At 41.0% G+C, this 19,183-nt stretch overlaps 1 protein-coding gene across 2 annotated transcripts; it reads left to right on the forward strand.

Annotated features, from left to right (window-relative positions):
- Positions 1–166: 166 nt before the first annotated feature.
- PRKRA (protein activator of interferon induced protein kinase EIF2AK2) lies at positions 167–15,882 on the forward strand. Of its 2 annotated transcripts, none has more exons than XM_043894583.1 (8): positions 167–380; positions 894–1,063; positions 4,448–4,529; positions 6,975–7,053; positions 8,098–8,215; positions 9,713–9,807; positions 12,567–12,741; positions 15,181–15,882. In XM_043894583.1, the coding sequence occupies exons 1-8, from the start codon at positions 316–318 to the stop codon at positions 15,336–15,338; spliced, it is 942 nt and encodes a 313-aa protein (XP_043750518.1). In that variant the 5' UTR covers positions 167–315; the 3' UTR covers positions 15,339–15,882. The 2 variants fall into 2 exon arrangements, with proteins under 2 accessions (XP_043750518.1, XP_043750519.1); XM_043894584.1 differs by lacking the exon at positions 167–380 and adding an exon at positions 1,248–1,353 and having other exon boundaries at positions 924–1,063.
- Positions 15,883–19,183: the final 3,301 nt, after the last annotated feature.

Raw genomic sequence — 19,183 nt, forward strand, 5'->3', positions numbered from 1 at the left:
CTGCAGCCGAGGAAACCCGGGTTAGGAGAGAGGGCGGGACCCGGCGCCGAGTAGCCCGGCCAGCCGGTGGGCGGGGCCGCCAAGGAGCGCGGCCGTGCAGGGACAGCAGGGGCGTGGCCGGGAGCGGGACCTGCGCGGCAGCACCGAGGCTCCGCCTCCGGCCCCGCCCGTCCCCGGGAGGAACTCGAGCAGTGAGGAGAGGGGAGGAGGTAGCGGCGTCGGCGTTGGATCCCTCCTCTCGGGCACCAGCCCACTGGGGAAGCGAGGACGTCGCTCCGCACCGCTCTTCCTCCCGCAAAGCCGTCCCTTCTCGCCATGTCTCAGAGCAGGCATCGCGCCGCGGCTCCGCCGATGGAGCGCGAGGACAGCGGAACCTTCAGGTCAGTTTCTGAGCGGTCGGGACCGAGCCGGGCAGGGCCCGGAGTGGTGGGCAGCAGGGGGCGGGGGAGCCGGCTGTCCAGCAGCATTCTGGGTAAAGCCCCTTCCCGGCGCTCGCGTCCTAGCGGCGGCAGGCAGGCGGGCGGGCGGACCAGCGAGCGCTCCACCCCGCCCTCGCGGCCGCAAGCCGGCCGGGGACCCCGCCCCCCCTGCGGCCTCGGGCAGCGCGGGGTGGACGGAGGTGGTGAGCGGCTGCCGCGGAGGGAAAGGGGTTTGCAGGCTGGGACCTGGGAGGTGGCAACATCCCCCCTGCGAATCCCTCCTACCCGCATTCAAGTTATCTCCTTTAAGACCTCCGCAGCGGGGCCCGGAGACTGGCGCGCCTCGCCAGCTCTAACCCTATCCGACCGGTGCCTCCGGCGTCACCGGTGATGGCTGTTAAGACTAGTCTCTGATTGCTTCTGTTTCCCTCCCCGCTTTGACATGCAACGCACAGCTTTTTCTGGTTTTTGCAGTTTGGGAAAGATGATTACAGCTAAGCCAGGGAAAACACCAATTCAGGTATTACACGAATACGGCATGAAGACCAAGAACATCCCGGTTTATGAATGTGAAAGATCCGATGTGCAAATACACGTGCCCACTTTCACCTTCAGAGTAACCGTTGGTGACATAACCTGCACAGGTCTGTATTAACGCCATGACCATGTAGGCTGGTGGTCCAGACTTGGGTATTGCTTCTCAGTTCGGAAAAAGTGCCCTTTTTGTCAGAGACGTCAGTGAGGAGCAGTCTCTTCAAACTGATGCCTTTCTCAGGTCATTTGGATTTTGCAACTTTCTGATTCTCTCCCTAATTTTCTCTTCCCCAGATGTCAAGAGAAGCTCAGAAACATACCCTAAGATCCTCCTAAGGTTCTTCCAAGAATTAGGGAGAAGCAGGAAAGGTTCTTGGAGCAGCCATAGCTGAATCAGAAGGTGCTGTCAAATTCCATAGGTTATAGCAGATGCCAGGAGGCATGACCCCAGAATTTTCTGACCTGCTCCCCTCTTTGTACGGACTCGTTTGGCACTCTGGGTCCATTGTACCACACTTGGTTCTGTATCCAAGCAAAATGAGGAAGGTGGAAGGCTCAACTACACTGTATTGCATAGTAGCTTCTAGTTCCTGACACTGTACAGATATTTTAATAAGATGTTATCACCTATATTTTATATGAGAAATTAGGTCCAGAGAGATTATATGAAACATGCCCAAGGTAACATGGCAGTGAAGTTTCAAAATTCAGATTATGGTCCTTGAGCTTCAGCAAATGATAACTGAAGTAGCTCATTTGTAAATGTAGACATTTTACTTCTTATGTATCTATTTAACTGCAAACATGAAATATTGAATACTAAATTTAATTTGGAAGAATGCCAAAAAAGAAATTCAGTAAGAAGGCTGAAGTTCCACCATCTGGTAGCCTGAAGGCATCATTTGTGTCCACGAAAATCTGGAGTCCGCTATTTTCATTGAAGTCCCTTTAAGAAAATTTTGAAGCTTTTTTGTCTGTGTGGGGCAGGTGGATTGTAGTTAGATTCTAGCTGTAACTTTCTCATGTGAACGACAGACTCAACATTGCACTACTGCTTTAGCTGGTCTGTCTTTAAGTATTAAGTGAAAATTCAAGGAAGAGTAGCATTTTTCCCGCCTCAGTGTGTTTTATGTGAGAGATTAACAACCTGTGGCAACAGCTTAGTCCCCCTACTCTTCTCACACTGTCCTGTCTTCTATGCAAGCTTATCTACCTCCATGGTTTCAAATACTATCTAACGGCTAATAATTCTGAAATCTCTGTCTTTAGCCCAGGCGCAGTTACGAAACAATGCATCAGCCTGAGTTTGCTAGGCATTTTTGCTTGGATGACCCAAAGACACCTCCATCTCTCATTGTCCCAGACTGAATCCATCTTCTCTCTCAAATCCATTTCCCCTGCATTCCCCAGTTCAGTATAGGCACCACCATCATTGATTTGCTCATAGTAGAGATTTGAGTTTCACCTTCTTGATTCCTTCTCCTCCCTCTTTGTGTTGTCCGTTATGCCACTAGCTCCTACTTCCTAAATATCTCTTGAATTTGTCTGCTTCTGTCACCTTCCTGTTGCTATTGTGTGAGCCACTTGGAATATAGCTGCAATCTCGTAACTGCTCTTTTAGCTTCTGCCTTGTGGTATCCGTTTTCCACACAAAAACCAGAGTATTTTTTCTGGCATTCAAATCTGTTCATTTGAAGTATTCAAACTCTTAAAATCCATTCAGTGGTTTTCCCATCACCCTCTGGATGAATACAAATTTCTTAACATGACTGACAACCTTACTTTGCAAAGTGTGGTCAACAGCAGCCTTGCTATCACCCAGTTAAAAGAAGTGCAGACTCTCAGGTCCCAGCCCACACCTACTCTTAGTATGTGTTCTAACAAAATGCCCAGGCAAGTCCTAAAGTTAGAGAAACACAATTGAGGAGACTGTTCTTTGAACTCTCCTTCTGCCCTTCAACTCTCTGACCTTTTATCTCCTAGTCCCCTCCTTCAAGCTCGTACTGTCCCAGCAACTTGGGGCGTGAGAACACCATGCTCTGTCTTGCCTCTGAGCCTTCACAGTTGCTCTTTCTCTGCCTACAGTGCTCTTCCTATTCCCCCAGCGCTGTTTACCTCACTGACTTACTGATCTTTCAGATCCCTGTTTAGTTATCTCCTCCTTCATGAAACCTTTCAGAGTCCTTACTAAGAGGAGGGGAGCTACCCCTTCTGTAGGCTACCCTACAACCTGCACTTAGGTCCACTGTGATGCTTCATATTTCAGACGTCTTTTTTATAGACAAAATCTCACACATTAGGCTGTATGCTCTTTAAGGACAGGGACTCTGCTTAGGTCTCTACTACAGTTATCTCTTGAACAACACGGTTTGAATTACACAGGTCCACTTAGATGTCAATCTTTTTCAGTAGTCAGTACTACAAGACCACACAATCCACAGTTTGTTGAATCTGCAGTTACCAAGGAAGCTAGAAATGGAGGAACCACAGATATGGAGGGCTGGCTGTAAATTATGCGTGAATTTTCAGTGCAGAGGGTCAGTGCCCCTAATTCCCACATATTTCAGTGCAGAGCGTCAGTGCTCCTAATTCCCACATTTTTCAAAGGAGTACAGTATCCATAATACCTATGTGAATGGATAAATGAGTGTGGTTTCTGTGTTCTCTGATGCTTGAGAACCACACCTGACATTTATTCCATGTGCCCTTTCTTTCCTCTACATCAGAGGAATGGATATTACCATCCTGACACAGCTTTGGACAGGTTGTCAACACCTAGTTTGAACTCAGAAGGAAAAAGACTGAATTTATAATTTACTTGTGTGGTTGCTTACTGATATTAGGCGTCAGTCTCGGTGATTAATAATCAGGCCTGGTCTCTTATACTCCCTTAGCTACCCATGTAAGGGATACAGATTGTATGAAAGACAGGTAACAATGTAATCTCTCACATTCCCCATACAAACCTTCCCCTGCTGTATCCAACAGCTAGCCAGTGACTGCTTGGCCAAGCAGAGGGGTTTCATCCAGTATAGGAGGGCCTGTTAGAGTAAAATGTGCACATTTTTCTGTTCAATAATGTTGCTGTAAGTGCCTCCTTTAAAGAAAATTTACTATAGAAGAATTTGCTCTCTAGGAATAATGGAAGTAAGTTGCCTTTAGCACACATAGAGACAGTCTACTGTATTATCATTTTATGTAATAAACATGTAAAAAATAGACAATAAAGATTTTTATACAAGTATACTTAGAATTAAATACTTAGCACTTTTAAAATCAAAGAGATTTTTAATAAATTAATTTTTATGGTATTTTATTTCAATGTATAACTGTATGCAGTGTATGTTTTTATTACCTAGTATGTATACCTAGTGTGTATATATAATACATGTAGTGACTTTGTTTTGTACTATGCAAACCTCTATGCAAGCCTCACATGTTTTCAGCATATAAAGAGTTCTTTTTGTTGCTTTTTTTTTTTAACCTTAATTCAGGTGAAGGTACAAGTAAGAAGCTGGCGAAACATAGAGCTGCAGAGGCTGCCATAAACATTTTGAAAGCCAATGCAAGTATTTGGTGAGCTAAATTTCTTTGTATTCTGCAGCTCAAAAATATCATGGCTGAGGTAAGATTAAAAGTTTGAACGTGCTCACAAAAGCAACAAAGTAAATAGTTGATAGTGTCTAGCTCTATTAATAAAATTCTATCTCCTTGTGAAGACCTGTCATCCCCTAAAGACACTTTATCCGTAAGAAATTAAATCAAGCCTTTTTTAGATGACAGAGAAGGAAATGGCACCGCACTCCAGCCTTCTTGCCTGGGAAATCCCATGGACACAGGAGCCTGGTGGGCTACAGACCAGGGGATTGCAAGAGTCAGACATGATTTAGCAACTAAACAACAACATTATTAGATGAAGGCTCTCATAAACTAGGTTTTTTTCTTTTTTCCAGATGAGGTACAGGAGTAGAAAACCAGAGTGCTTCTGACAAATATCTTACTGTATTAAGAGTTTTGTTCCTCACTGAAGAAAACAAAGTGTGAGACAGAAAAATGTCAGCTAAAAGTTCTCTTTTAGAAATTTGAATTTGTAAAGAGACAAAGAGATTTCCTTCTACTAGAGAACGTATACCAAATATAAGAGGATGCTAAATGGCATGTTTATTCTTGACATATCTTTCCAAAATAAATGTGTTATCACATTAGTTGTTTTTGGAAGGAGCACTGGTCCTGGAGCATCTCTTGTATCGTAAAGTGGTGTCTTTTGGTTTCTAATGGGCACATCCAAGAGGAGCATGTCTTGCCTTCAAATTCTTCCCTTTTCATGCATTCAAGTATACTTGGGAGTGCAATCTGGTATAGCTGCTTATAGCTGACAGCAAAGGCCTATGAGAAGTTAGGATCGGTTTGTTTGTTTCCCAGCCCTAGAAAAACTTTCTGTTTAGGGATATGTTTAGGTTCTGCTGCAGTCATCTTCCTGTGTACTTAGTAGTTCTAAACTGTTCAGGTCATTTAGAACCAACCAGTGAAAGCTTTGGATCTCATAACATGATATTTGATTCTCTAGGGTCATATGTTATAACTGATTTATGCTGGTTTTCTGGACATGCCAGATGGCATGGTGGGTTTTAGATTTTCTCCTTGCTGGTGATGGCCATGCCGTTCTTCTGCAACCCAAAGGTCAACTCAGAGTGTTGCATGTATTTGTAGAAATGAACATACAGAGTGTCCTTTCTGCACACAGGCACTTTGTCCACAAAAAAAGGCTAATAAACTTTACTATGTATTTGCGCTTCTTGACAGATAAGATGGAAATTACTAAGCTATAAATCAGGCCTAAAGTGGCCTGATAGGATAAAGAGACTTTATCACTTCTCCATCACAATTATTTCTGGTAGCTTTAGTGTACAGCCTTGTAAATGAATGTTTGTATCTCATCAGCCTATGTAACCAGCCTATGAAATTCTGGCAGGTAGAAAAGAAACTTAAGTAAGTGGCAATGACAACCTCATTGGTAATGGAAAAAATGACTAGCTGCCAAGGTAGCAGTAATCTTGAAATGCAGCTTGTTCCACGTTAGACACCCATCATGCACGTAACTAGTAAGTTCACACTACTCAGAAGAGGTTGTTCTCTTTTTCCTTAATCACCGTCCCTACATGTTCAAATCAGATTCATGCCAGCCATCAAAAAAAAAAACAAACAAACCCACCTGCAGTGCAGGAGATGCAGATTTGATCGCTGGGTCAGGAAGATCCCCTGCAGTAGGGAATGGCAACCCCCTCCAGGATTCTTGCCTGGGAAATCCCACGGACAGAGGAGCCTGATAGGCTACAGTCCATGGGGTTGCAAAGAGTTGGACACAACTTAGAGACTGAGAATACGTGGGTAAATCTTAGGAAGATTATCCTAGCGTAGAGCAGATAGTAGATCAAGCCAATTCTTTCTTCTATAATTGTCTGGATGAAAAAGCTACATTTATGATCTGTATGGTTTACACTGCGGAGCTAAACATCCTGTTAGTCTTCCCTTTTTGTGTGGTTGTAACAATGGTGTTTTTATTTAAATACACTTTTTATTGAGCATCTGTTTTATATAAAGCACAGCAAGGCTTATAAAGGTAAGTAATACATAGGCCCTACCACCAAGGATTTTACAGTCTGAATAGGAGAGAGGTATGGTGATGGATAGACAAATAGCATGTATTTGTAATAGTGTACAACTTAATGGTAAAATAATTGCTTAAGAAAGTATCAAACCAAATGTTACTGTGGTTCAAAGAAGGGAGAAATTATGTCCCATTGGGGTAAAAGAATAGGCTTCTGAGAGAAAGTTGCATTTGAGGTATACCTTGGCTGAGGTATAGATCAGATTCCCATAGAAGAGGTGGGTGAACAGGGTATTCCATGTAGAAGGAACGCAAGAGCAAAGGCATGGAGAGCTAAATAGAAAATGCTTATCCTTTATTTAATAATTTGGGGAAGATCATTTTGTTTTATAACCCTTTATAAAAATGTTCAGCTTTGCAGTTCCTGATCCCTTAATGCCTGACCCTTCCAAGCAACCAAAGAACCAGCTTAATCCTATTGGCTCATTACAGGTAAGTGGCACAGTTTTACCATACTTAACTTTTTGTCTCCTGGAAAAAAATGTCATAAATGTTGATATCATAAGGGCTAAGAGAAGGAATTAATATCTTAAAATTAGGTGGTACAACATTTTGTGTTCCAAGTTAACGATCATTAGTTATTAAAGTGCTAACTTGAAGTTATTTTCATATTTATTTACATTTTGGATTTTCTTCCATATACAGTATCTGCCTTTGGTTTGTGGAATTCTCATTTGAGATCAACAGGACCTCAGTGCACATGGGTAGAGTGTTTTATATTTTAAGAATGTTTCTTGCCACTCTTGTGACAAATCTCTTTCTACTTCTGTTGAGACAGAAGTCTATAAAGAACCCAAACTGATTTATCTAACACAGGACAAGGGAAGTCGTCCGCTTACTTGCTTATTCTACCAAAAAATATATTCAGCTTTGAGTTTCTGTGTGGGAACGTGCTTCTCGCAGATTATCCATGTGCTCTGTTGGACAGCCCCCCTCCCTGGTATCCAGCCAGTCGTCTGGTCTCTCTCCTGCTCTATGAGTTTTTCTGTAGTTTGCTTCCCGTCTTTCCTCAGTCTCATCCAGTGTGTGTGTTTGCTTTCTGCTCCTCACCTGCTCTTGATCGATGCAGTCAGTTAGGCAGCCATGGGTGTAGAAGGTTAGTTAGGAAGAGACTTTAGGGACTGAGGGCCGTGAGACCTGTAACGTCCTCTCCCATGTTCCCAAAGAGGGTGAGAGTAGCGTATCCTTCTTCTGACCTCTTTGATAACCAGCTCACTAAAGCGTAACAGAAGAGCACCATTCACAGCAGGAAACTGCTTCAGTTTTGGGGTCGTGGGCTTATAAAATGTAAAATTCAGGAATATCTGTGGGGAATAGAGGACCTTCTCTTTTTTTTTAATAAATACTGCAGAATATCATTATTCTCTGCAAACATATAAATAGAAATGGGATCAAAACCATGAGAGAAATATCATTAATGTGATTGAGCCATTGCATAGTAAAAATTACTACTAAAGGCTCATCTTGATTTTCTAGGAATTGGCTATTCATCATGGCTGGAGACTTCCTGAATATACCCTTTCCCAGGAGGGAGGACCTGCTCATAAGAGAGAATATACCACAATTTGCAGGCTTGAGTCATTCATGGAGACTGGTATTTGTTTCTTTCTACTCTGATACAGTTGAAGACCTTTGAAATATTTTGAGAGGATGAAAAAATTTCTGCTGTGATTTCGTCTCAAATACTTCTTTGGGGGAAACAAAACTGACACACTCCTAGTCTACTGTCTCTAACTTTCTGCTGTTGAATTTATTAATTAATATAAATAGTTGCCTTAAGAATACTTACACTTCTTAATTTGATTTTTTAAAAAAAATCATGGGTTGGTAATGGAAATACAAATAAATAATTGACTCTTTAAACAGTCTTCATTGATATAATAGGGACTTAAACATCATTTTGGAGAAAAAAGCAGTAGTAAATCTCTTGGAGCTTCAGTAGCTGTTCTAGAAGACAGAAGGACTAGGAGAAGATTACATTTAAAAACAAGATAATTGATAAGAGGCTGCGGCTGCTTCTAAGTGGCTTCAGTCGTATCTGACTCTGTGCGACCCTATAGATGACAGCCCACCAGGCTCCCCCGTCCCTGGGATTCTCCAGGCAAGAACACTGCAGTGGGTTGCCATTTCCTTCTCCAGTGTATGCAGCATGCTAAGTCGCTTCAGTCATGTCCAACTGGTGCCACCCCCCCAGGCTTCTCTGTCCACGGAATTCTCTAGGCAAGAATACTGGAGTGGGTTGCCATTTCCTTCTCCAAAGAGGCTGATAGTGAAATAAAAATAAAGTAGAATTTAACCTTTTGTATTATAGCAACTTCAGTGTTGTAAAGGCCACAGATTATGAGGGAAAAAGTCACTTAATAAAGTACTCCTAAGGATTTCTATTTTAATTTCTCGAGCATGTTTTTATCATTTTAAAAGTGGCTTGAAATGAAATTTTAAGTTGGCTAGATATTAATCTGAAGTACTAAGCAGCTGTTTGCCCCAAGAGGTAGTGTGGGTCAGTGTAGGAAGCCCTGAGCCAGAAGCAGAAACCTCACCTCTGTTCTTGATGCAGTCCTTGATTTGCAAGGTTAGGCAAATTGCTTAATCTCCATGCCTAGGCCTGAGTTTTTAAATCTCTAAACATGGAAATAGGTTATATTTATGGTATCTTTCAACTCCAGCCTCTCCTATGCCCTCCTTATTCATGCTGAAGAAATTTCACATAGTTATCTGTGTGCAGGAGATGATAAGCTAGAAGCAGACATTGAAAGATGGGAGATGTAATTCAAATCTACCTTGGTAAATTTGAATATTTCATCAGAATTAAACCAAATAGGGTTCATTAAAGCTAGACATAGGGAGATAAATCTGTTGAAGAAAAACAGAAAGTTTGACTATTAAAGGTAAACTGCTAAAGAAATGCCTTCAAAAATGTAAAAATTAATAGTTGCGTGAAGCAGAACAAGTAAAGATGTCAGGTCAGTAAAAGTATATAAAAACCATGAGATTGTTCTCTGATCAAACATAGTACTTTAAACATTTGGTCATTCTCTGTGGACACTAATTTATTTTCTAACCTACTACTTTCTTTTTTTTCTTTATTTAGGAAAGGGGGCATCAAAGAAACAAGCCAAGAGAAATGCTGCTGAGAAATTTCTTGCCAAATTCAGTAATATTTCTCCAGAGAACCACATTTCTTTGGTGAGTAATGATCAGGGATCTGTGATGTTAATGTGATTAAACTTGTGTTGCTGTGGGAAACTTCTGTAGATTTCATTTTGTACAGGTATACTACAGAGTCACAGTTTTTCAAAAATCTCTCAACTGTTGGGTAATACACTACCCCAGTTTTTAGCTGCTTGCTATATGTGAGCCAGAGTCACAGGGGTGGCCAGGAAAGAGAGCTTGGGAAGCACAGTCAAATTCAGAATAATATGGTTTTTAAAGATGGTAGGCCAGTAGTGCTGTTTTTGCCTTCAGATTGACATTTCACTCCCATCTCTTGATATCCATTCATTTATCCACTCAGCAAACATTTAGGAAAGTCATAATATGTGCCCAGATTTATGCCAGATACTGGTAAATAGTGAATAAGATAGTCTCTGGCCCTAAGGAGTTTGCAGCCAGCCTATCAAGAGAGAAAAGAACCCTGCAGACTAGGCCTTACAAGGGCTTCTTGGGAACATAGAAGAAGGATCCAACCAAGATAAGGTTTCAGGAAGACTTAACTAGAGGAAGTAATATCTGTGCTGAGATCTATAGGATGACAGCACTGAAAAGAATTCCAGAGAGAAGAAAGACCATGTACAAAGACCGGGAGTGAAACACTTTATGTGATCCAGAGTAATTTTGGATGGCTGGAGCATTGAATTTGGAGGGAGGGAGTCTCAAACAATGAGGCAGGAAAGGTAAAGAGGGATTGAATCTTGTAGGAAGTACTATGTTCAGGAGATTGAACTTTATCCTGAGGGTAGCGTAAAGTCATTAGATAAATTTAATATAGGAAGGACAGAATCTAATTTATACATTAGAAGGGAATGACTGGCTGCATTATGGTGGATGAATGAACATTAGAGTCATAGAGACCTGCTATAATGCTGTTACAGAAAAGCAGATGAGACATGATGGTGACCTAGACAAAGGTAGTAGCAATTGAAATGGTCAATTTAAAACTTACTGAGAAAACTGAAGTGAATGGGGGTATAATAACTGGATGTAGAGAGTAGGGAAAAAGGAAGAAGTAAACAGTTTTAGCTTGGCAGCTACTTAGATGGTGGTACCGTTCAGTAATATGGGGAACACAGAAGGTGAGTAGGGTTTAAGGGGGAGCAGATAATGAGTTAAATGTAGGATATATTGAATTTGAAGTGTTTGTGGAGTAGCTAAGTGAAGATATTGAGTAGGCAACTGGGCATTCAGATAGAGAGCATAAGAGATTGGGTTACACAAAATGTAAGTAGGTATGTATGATGGTCCATTATCTAAGAATAGGATGTTGGGTACAAAATGAGAAGTGAAGACTATAGGAGTGTCCTAAGCTTATGATTTAAAAAAAAGGGCTCGTTCTGTAGGAAGCAATGACTATATCTAGGTAAGTAATATAATTTTGGCTTCCCTTTTTTAATAGAAAAATATAAAACATTGCATTCATTTCTTTTAAGACTGGATCAGAGATGACACCACAGTCACAAAACAGTTAGGTTGCAGGTGAGTTCTGTTAAATCTTCAAGGAAGAGATAATCTTCAGTGCTGTTTAAACTCTTCCAGGCAATATATATAATGTGAGAGAAATTTCTATATACATTTGTTTAGGACCACAAGGGTGTTTCAACATTGGTAAATCTATTGCTATAATTAATTACATTAATGGGTCAAAGAAGGAAAACATAGTCCTCTCAATAGATGCCAAAAAAATATTGGGTAGTCACTACTGATAAATGCTTCTAAAATATCCCTATTGTACTTTAAAATATGTACCTCAGGTGTTCGATCCCTGGTCAGGGAACTAGGTCTCACATGTTGCAACTAAGATCCTGCATGCCGCCACAAAATTGAGGATCCTAGGTGCTGCAACGAAGACCTGGCGCAGACAAATAAATATTTTTTAAGAGATTTTTTAAAAATTAAATATATACCTCAGGAAAAAAAATCAAAATCTTGGGTACATGTTTATATGTTATATCCATTCCCATTAATTTCAGAAATGAGGCAAGGATGCCCACTGATACCATTTTTTTAAACCTTGTTCTAGAAGTATCAACCAGCATAACCAGAGAAGATAAAACAATAAGAGGTTGGAAATAAGAGGAGATAAAAATGATCGTTAACTACAAATAATATAATTGTATCCCTATAAAGCCCTAGAGAAAAACTACTAGAAATAATAAGAGAAGTCATCAAGGTAACTGATCAAAAACCAATACACAAGATCAATAGCTTTCTCATTTCTGTGACAAAGGTCACCACCAGAGTAATTAAAAATAAAAAGTTGAAAATTATTGCTTCTGGAAAGGGGACTGAAGGTAGGTATGGGGACTGTTGCTTTTATAATTCTGTATTACTTGATTTTTTGTTACCTGTGTATTTTGAATAACAAAATTTATGAAGCTTGATAACACTGAAATTTGTATTGGAATAGACAGAGGATACCTATAGATGCCAGTCCACATAGGAAGATAGTATGTGACATTGTTCAAGGGTCAGCTGCATTTTCAGATTTATTTATCATGCTTTTAAATATGTTATACATATTAACAAGACTGTTACGCTATACAAAAGTATTTTTAAATCCTTCAGTATTTCATTGCACATTCTTTTTTCTTCAATATTGTGTTGTTTGATAAATGTGTGAGCTTATTAGTGCTGCCTAGTTTGAATTGGAAATTCAAATTGCTTAACTAATGTTCATAGTAGCGTTGGAGCCCAACCCAAGAGTCTTAATGTTAATCTCTGTTTTTCAGACAAATATGGTAGGGCATTCTTTAGGTTGTACTTGGCATTCCTTAAGGAATTCTCCTGGTGAGAAGATCAACTTGCTGAAAAGAAGCCTCCTCAGCATTCCAAATACAGATTACATCCAGCTGCTTAGTGAGATTGCGAAGGAACAAGGTTTTAATATAACATACTTGGATATAGGTATGGTTTTTTTTTCTTTGGCTTGACCCAAAACCTGTTTCTTTTCAAAATATGTTTGACAAACAAAATGTCTATTATAATAGAGGATTCTAACTATATACAGTTAGCAGAGTGGTAATATATATCACTGATGTATCTCATTCTTATTAATAATAAAAGGAGATAACATCTGTACAGCTGTAATAATAAACAACAATAGCAAAGATTTATAGAGTTACTGTGTGCCAGGCACTGTTCTAGGGACATTACATATTTCAAGTCACAGAATCCTCAAACTAATCCTATGAAGTACATTCTATTATCTTCAGTTCAGTCACTCAGTCATGTCCGATTCTTGGTGACCCCATGGACTGCAGCACGCCAGGCTTCCCTGTCCGTCACCCACTCCCAGAGCTTGCTCAAACTCATGTCCATTGAATTGGTGATGCCATCCAACCATCTCATCCTCTGTCATCTGCTTCTCCTCCTGCCTTCAGTCTTGCCCAGAATCAGGGTCTTGTCCAGTGAGTCAGTTCTTTGCATCAGGTGGCAAAGTATTGGAGTTTCAGCTTCAGCATCAGTCCTTCCATTGAATATTCAGGACTGATTTCCTCTAAGATTGACTGGTTGGATCTCCTTGCAGTCCAAGGGACTGTCAAGAGTCTTCTACAGCACCACAGTTCAAAAGTATCAATTCTTCAGCCTTCAGCTTTCTTTATAGTCCAACTCTCATATCCATACACGACTACTGGAAAAACCATAGCTTTGACTAGACAGACCATTGTTGGCAAAGTAATGTCTCTGCTTTTTACTATGCTGTCTAGGTTGGTCATAGCTTTTTTTCCAAGGAGCAAGTGTCTTTTATTTCATGGCCGCAGTCATCATCTGCAGTGATTTTGGACCCCCAAAAAGTAAAGTCTGTCACTGTTTCCATTGTTTCCCTATCTATTTGCCATGAAGTGATGGGACTGGATGCCATGATCTTAGTTTTCCAAATGTTGAGTTTTCAGCCAACTTTTTCACTCTCCTCTTTCACTTGCAACAAGAGGCTCTTTAGTTCCTCTTCACTTTCTGCCATAAGACTGGTGTCATCTGCATGTCTGAGGTTATTGATATTTCTCCTGGCAGTCTTGATTCCAGCTTGTGCTTCATCCAGTCTGGCATTTCTCATGATGTACTCTGCATATAAGTTAAATAAGCAGGGTGACAATATATAGCCTTGACGTACTCCTTTCTTGATTTGGAGGCAGTCTGTAGTTCCATGTCCAGTTCTAACTGTTGCTTCTTGACCTGCATACAGATTTCTCAGGAGGCAGGTCAGGTGGTCTTGTATTCCTGTCTCTTTAGGAATTTTCCACATTCTGTTGTGATCCACACAGTCAAAGACTTTGGAATAGTCAATAAAGCAGAAGTAGATGTTTTTCTGGAACTCTCTTGCTTTCTCAGTGATCCAAGGAATATCAGCAATTTGATCTCTGGTTCCTCTGTCTTTTCTAAATCTAGCTTGAACATCTGGAATTTCTGTTGTCTTAGGTATAAGTGAAGAAAGTAAGACAAAGAAAGGTTGAGAAACTTGCATGAGATGACATAGCTGGTCAGTAGAGCCAGGTTAGGAGAAGAGTCCCTGCCGGTATAATATCTGTTAAACTAGCCCTGATGGACAGCTTGACAAATAAAAAGGTACCCACATTTCTAGAACAAATGCCAAGTTTGTGGGGGCCAGGCCAGACATCTCTCCACTTTATTACTGTGTTCCAGTTCTGGGAGATAAATGGGGACAATTTACAGCTTTATTTCATCCCAGCTATCAACTTCTATATTTTTTCTAGCCCCTGATCATTCAGATAGACAAATGTGGACAGATTGGAAAGCAAGTCAGTGTAGATTTTCTTTTACTGCAGTGGATAACTGGCTAATTTGTGTGTTCATGTGTGTTTGGTATCTTGATTTAACATCAGTATCGTATGTGAGGAATTTGATATCCCTTAGCCCGGACTCAGTGACTCGGGGGGAACCTAGCTCATCAGAGCTACTGCTACTGAGAAAATAGGGTACTTAGGGGCTGAAGAAACTTCTGATTTTCTCTGCTACTTTGGGATTGAATAATGAGTCAGGTGCAATGTCTTAATATACTGGGAATGATGTAGAACCTGAGGATTAATGCAGAAAGATGATCAGGAAAGGTGGTTGATTAAGAGACCATGCATTCAAAAATATTTATGAATTTGGGAAAGGGAAACCTGAGATGATTTTTAGATAATGAATTAATGATGACTTTGAAACGCTTCTTACTAATTTTAAGAACTATATGGTTCTTATGAATAGAGGATAGCACCTGACAAGTGGAGTAGCAAATTAAAAGGTACTTGGGGAGAGGGACAGTAACAAAAATTGTTTTTACAGAAACTCTGCTTTCTCTGCATGCGGCGTTAATCACCATGCTTGAATGTGTCATTGCAGAAGAACTGAGCGCCAACGGACAGTACCAGTGTCTGGCTGAGCTGTCCACAAGTCCCATCACGGTCTGTCATGGCTCGGGGATCTCCTGCAGCAGCGCGCAAAGTGATGCAGCTCACAATGCCTTGCAGTATTTAAAGATAATAGCAGAAAGAAAGTAAACCTGGAACAACTGAGAAAACCCCTCAGTAGCACCTAAGAAGTTCCCCTTTCAGCCTTTCCCAAGTAAAACATTTATTATAATGTTTGAGTTTGTGTGTTGGTTTTAAATCTCTTCATAGATTCCATCAACACTCCAGATTTAATTATCTCCTAGTAGTTGTTACTAAGATGTTTTTAATGGCTTCAACTTTGTATTGGTATATTGTATTTATAAACTTTGTACCATAAGCAGAGTGTAGCACCCATTTTACAATGCCATGTACATAGAAGGGAAAAACTGCATGTTTGTTGTTGTTGATGATGATGGTGAAATAAAACTGCTAGCAACAGTCTTTACTACTGGTGCTTAACCTCTTTGCACAAGGCTTTGAAAGGGATTTCAAAGGAAGCCCCTTAGAATTAGTGTTGAGGAATGTGCTAACAGGTTTTAATTGAACACAGCTGTTTCAGAGAACAGGATTGGTCTGTGTATTTGAATCCATGTAATAAAGAGCTGTTGTTATAATGGGTTCTGTTCATTTTATTAAAGTACTACTGACTCGACTGTGGCCCTGCTCTTTTCAGCCATTTCTATTGAGTAACGTTATAATGTGGATACTGTGTTCTTTGCATATCTCTAGTTTACTTCTGAAAGTCAAAGGTAAAAAAACCAAGCAAAACTTTACAAGTATATATGTGATGAATCACGTCCATATTTTCTCTAGTCATACACAGTACTGTCTTTTGATATAACCATTCATAGATGAATTAGTAGTTGAAAAAGCATTAGTATTACTAAAACAAAACTTTCCAGTGCGTTCAATTCAGTTACAAGAATGTTTCAAACAAAACAGTGAGTGCTTAAAAGGTTAGGAAATAAGTTTCATGAGCCCATTTTAATTTTGCCTTTCATGTTTTCATATATCACCTAACATCTCAAGTCGCATCTGTCAGTACCAGCTGGTAGTGCTACCTCTGTAGATTAGGGAAAACCTCAGAGAGGGAGAGAGCTCTCAGTGATGAAGGTAGCTTTTGACAATCTCAAGTGTTGATCTAGCAGAAAGTATGCAACAAATGTTTTTCTGTCTGAGAAAAAAAAGTAATCCTATCCTGAGTGCAATCCTTTGAGAGTAATAATCTAATAAAGGGAAAGCGGTATGTGTAACTTATTTAAAGCTCCAAAGAGCATTTCACTTCAAATTATAAGCCTTATACATCAGTTAAAGGGTTTCAGGCATTTTGGGGGGTGAGGTTAAGGAACACACAGACTGGAGACAAAGTTTAGCCATAAAGCACAGCTTATGGGTCATTAAGATTGGATTAGCCTTGGGTGTTCTTTGATGTTCTGGAATATAGAGAGGGCACAATGAACTCACTCTAGAGATAACGCAGACTCCTGCATGGGAAAATGCTCATTGTGGAGAGAACAGGTTGGGGAGAGTTTTCATGAGATGAAGAGGATGAGGTGCAATTGGGGAAAGAACAATGTAGTTGAGTTCTTCAACAATCAAGTGTATTGATAAAGCGAGATCTGTGTCAGTTACCCAGAAGTCATACCCTTCCTTCTGCTATGATTTCTCTGCTTCTGGCTCTGGAGGAAGCAAGCATTCTTCAAGCTAGCGTTCAAATGTTGCCTCTGTCAGACTGTCCAGTGTTCTAGGGAGTTAGCTGCACATCCGGTGTTCTTTAACTGCATTTTGTCAAGGCTCTTAACCAATTACCATTAACCATGTAGGTGAGTGACTGAAATAGGCTGACACAGGCAACTATGCCTGTTGTATTAGATGCATCAGTAGTGGGGAGACGTGTGGAGTTTATGCCAAGTTTCAATGGGAAAGTCACAATGCGGATGCCATTCTAGATGAAGATCATGCCATCTATAGTGGAGAAATAAACACCTTTCAACAAACAGTTGTGATGTGCTAGTGTGCCCTGGTAGAGATGGAGCACCTGATGTGAGATGCTTGGTAACCATGTAACCAAAACCACCAATAATGAGCTGGGTTCTATCTGTCCCATCAAGTCATAAGGTTGGGTTGAGTCATGTTGCAATCCATTGTAAAATGGAAGCTACATCTAGGATCAAACACAAATATGGCCAGAGGGCACAGAATGCTATGCAAGCAGGCAGGCTGGACTCCCGTGTCATTCACCACTGTTGCACCGGTACCTCCCCCTCAGTTCACACCTGTTGCCAAGGATCCTCTGAAGGCAACTGAAGGAAGAGAAAAATGCCTCCATTTGACTCATGGGTGGGTAAGGCCTGTACATGGTAAAAAACAAAAATATATGATGGTTATACTACAGCCCACAAAGGGGTGGCCTTGAAAGTTAGAGATGAGCCGAAATCCTCTAAAATTCACAGAGTTTCAGGCAGTACACCTTGCCATCTATTCGTGTGGAAGGTGGCCCAAGATTAGAATACACTTGGGCAGTGGCAACTGGCATGACCAGTTGGCTTGGAGCCTGAAAAGAAATAGACTGGAAGATTGGGCAGCAGCAGATCTGAGATAAAGGTATGTGGACAGGCACAAAGAGGGAAGATCTTGGTACTACATGTTGACCGATACCATAAGGAATCCATGATGGAAGGGGCCCCAAACAACCAAGTTGACAAAATGACATCAGTGTCTGGGATGAATAGCCATTTAGCAGGATCGGGGTTGACCCAGTGGGATGGGTGCCCACCTACCAAGGCTGATCTAGTTTCACTCACTGTTGAATGTTCATCCTACCAGCAACAGAGACCAACGCTGAGTCACCAATCCTTGGGGAAACCCCTCAGTCACTTGGTGGCATGTTGACTCACAGTGGTATCAGGAGAAAGGTGATGATTTTCAGTTGTAGCCCCAAAGCCAGTTTCAGTGTTAGGGACTGTAATTTATTCTGCTTTCTTCTAAGGATAAGTGGATTCGAGCAATGCAAGGTACAGGCTGCAGTGAACACTGGTCTGTCACCCCATGCCACTTTAGGGCTGAAGGACTTACCCCAGTTACAGAGTGTGCTGCGGGCAGGCAGCCCTCAGCTGTCAGCAGAACTGATTACAAAATGGGTAGCGCCCAGTGCCAGATGACAACATAGGGCTCCGTGGCCAAAAATCAAGAATTTTAAGACAGAGGCAGCAGAGTGTTAAACCAAGTGTGGGGTCCTGCGTGACTACATGAATTGCATGTATCTGAAGCCAATTCTGGTGACCAACCCTCTTCAGAATGGCTTCACTTGAAAAGAGCCACTGCATGCAAGGTCAGGGCCCCTTTCCTGAGCAGCCTGCTTCCACTGACTGGTCAACAAAAACCTCATCCTCTTGCTCCAATCTGCAACAATTCCAAAGGGCCCACCAGCTTCAGAGTTTTCTAGGGGTCCAGCTGACCACTTTGTTGAGACTGTATCACAATCCAACTTCTCCTCCTGTCCAATCCCAATTTATTATCCCTTCCACAGATGGTGGTCCTCAAAGAATCCCCTAAAGAAGCCTCTGCCACTGTCTCTTCCTCAGAGTCTGCTCCCTACAGAGCCCGACCTGAGATACACAGTTGGAGTTCAAGGTGAAAAGATAATAATAGGAAAATAAGATCAATCATGTTATTTATATGTAAAATTACAACTCTTACCTTTCTCTTTGGATCATATATTTTTTGCTTTTCATTAATTTTTTTTTTTTTTTTTTTGTGGCAGATCTGTGTGGTTGCTGTATGTATTACTTCAGTGGCAGGGCATACCTGAATTTTGAAAAGACTTTTCTTTACATCCAAAAGGATATATAGGAAATGAAATAGAAATGATCCTAATTGGAGAACAAAGCCTACTGTGGGTAAGGCTACATCTAGATTAACACTGCACTTAAAGAGTCAAAGGACAGTTAAAA

This window comes from Cervus elaphus, chromosome 33 (genome assembly GCF_910594005.1).
Source record: "Cervus elaphus chromosome 33, mCerEla1.1, whole genome shotgun sequence".
NCBI classification, from domain to species: domain Eukaryota; kingdom Metazoa; phylum Chordata; class Mammalia; order Artiodactyla; family Cervidae; genus Cervus; species Cervus elaphus.

Bases quoted from the DNA above. Each gene is read 5' to 3' on its own strand.
- PRKRA (XM_043894583.1), top strand. From the start codon at position 316: ATGTCTCAGAGCAGGCATCGCGCCGCGGCTCCGCCGATGGAGCGCGAG. The intron at 7,054-8,097 runs GTAAGTGGCACA...TTGATTTTCTAG, and splicing joins ATCCTATTGGCTCATTACAG to GAATTGGCTATTCATCATGG. The intron at 12,742-15,180 runs GTATGGTTTTTT...GTGTCATTGCAG, and splicing joins TATAACATACTTGGATATAG to AAGAACTGAGCGCCAACGGA.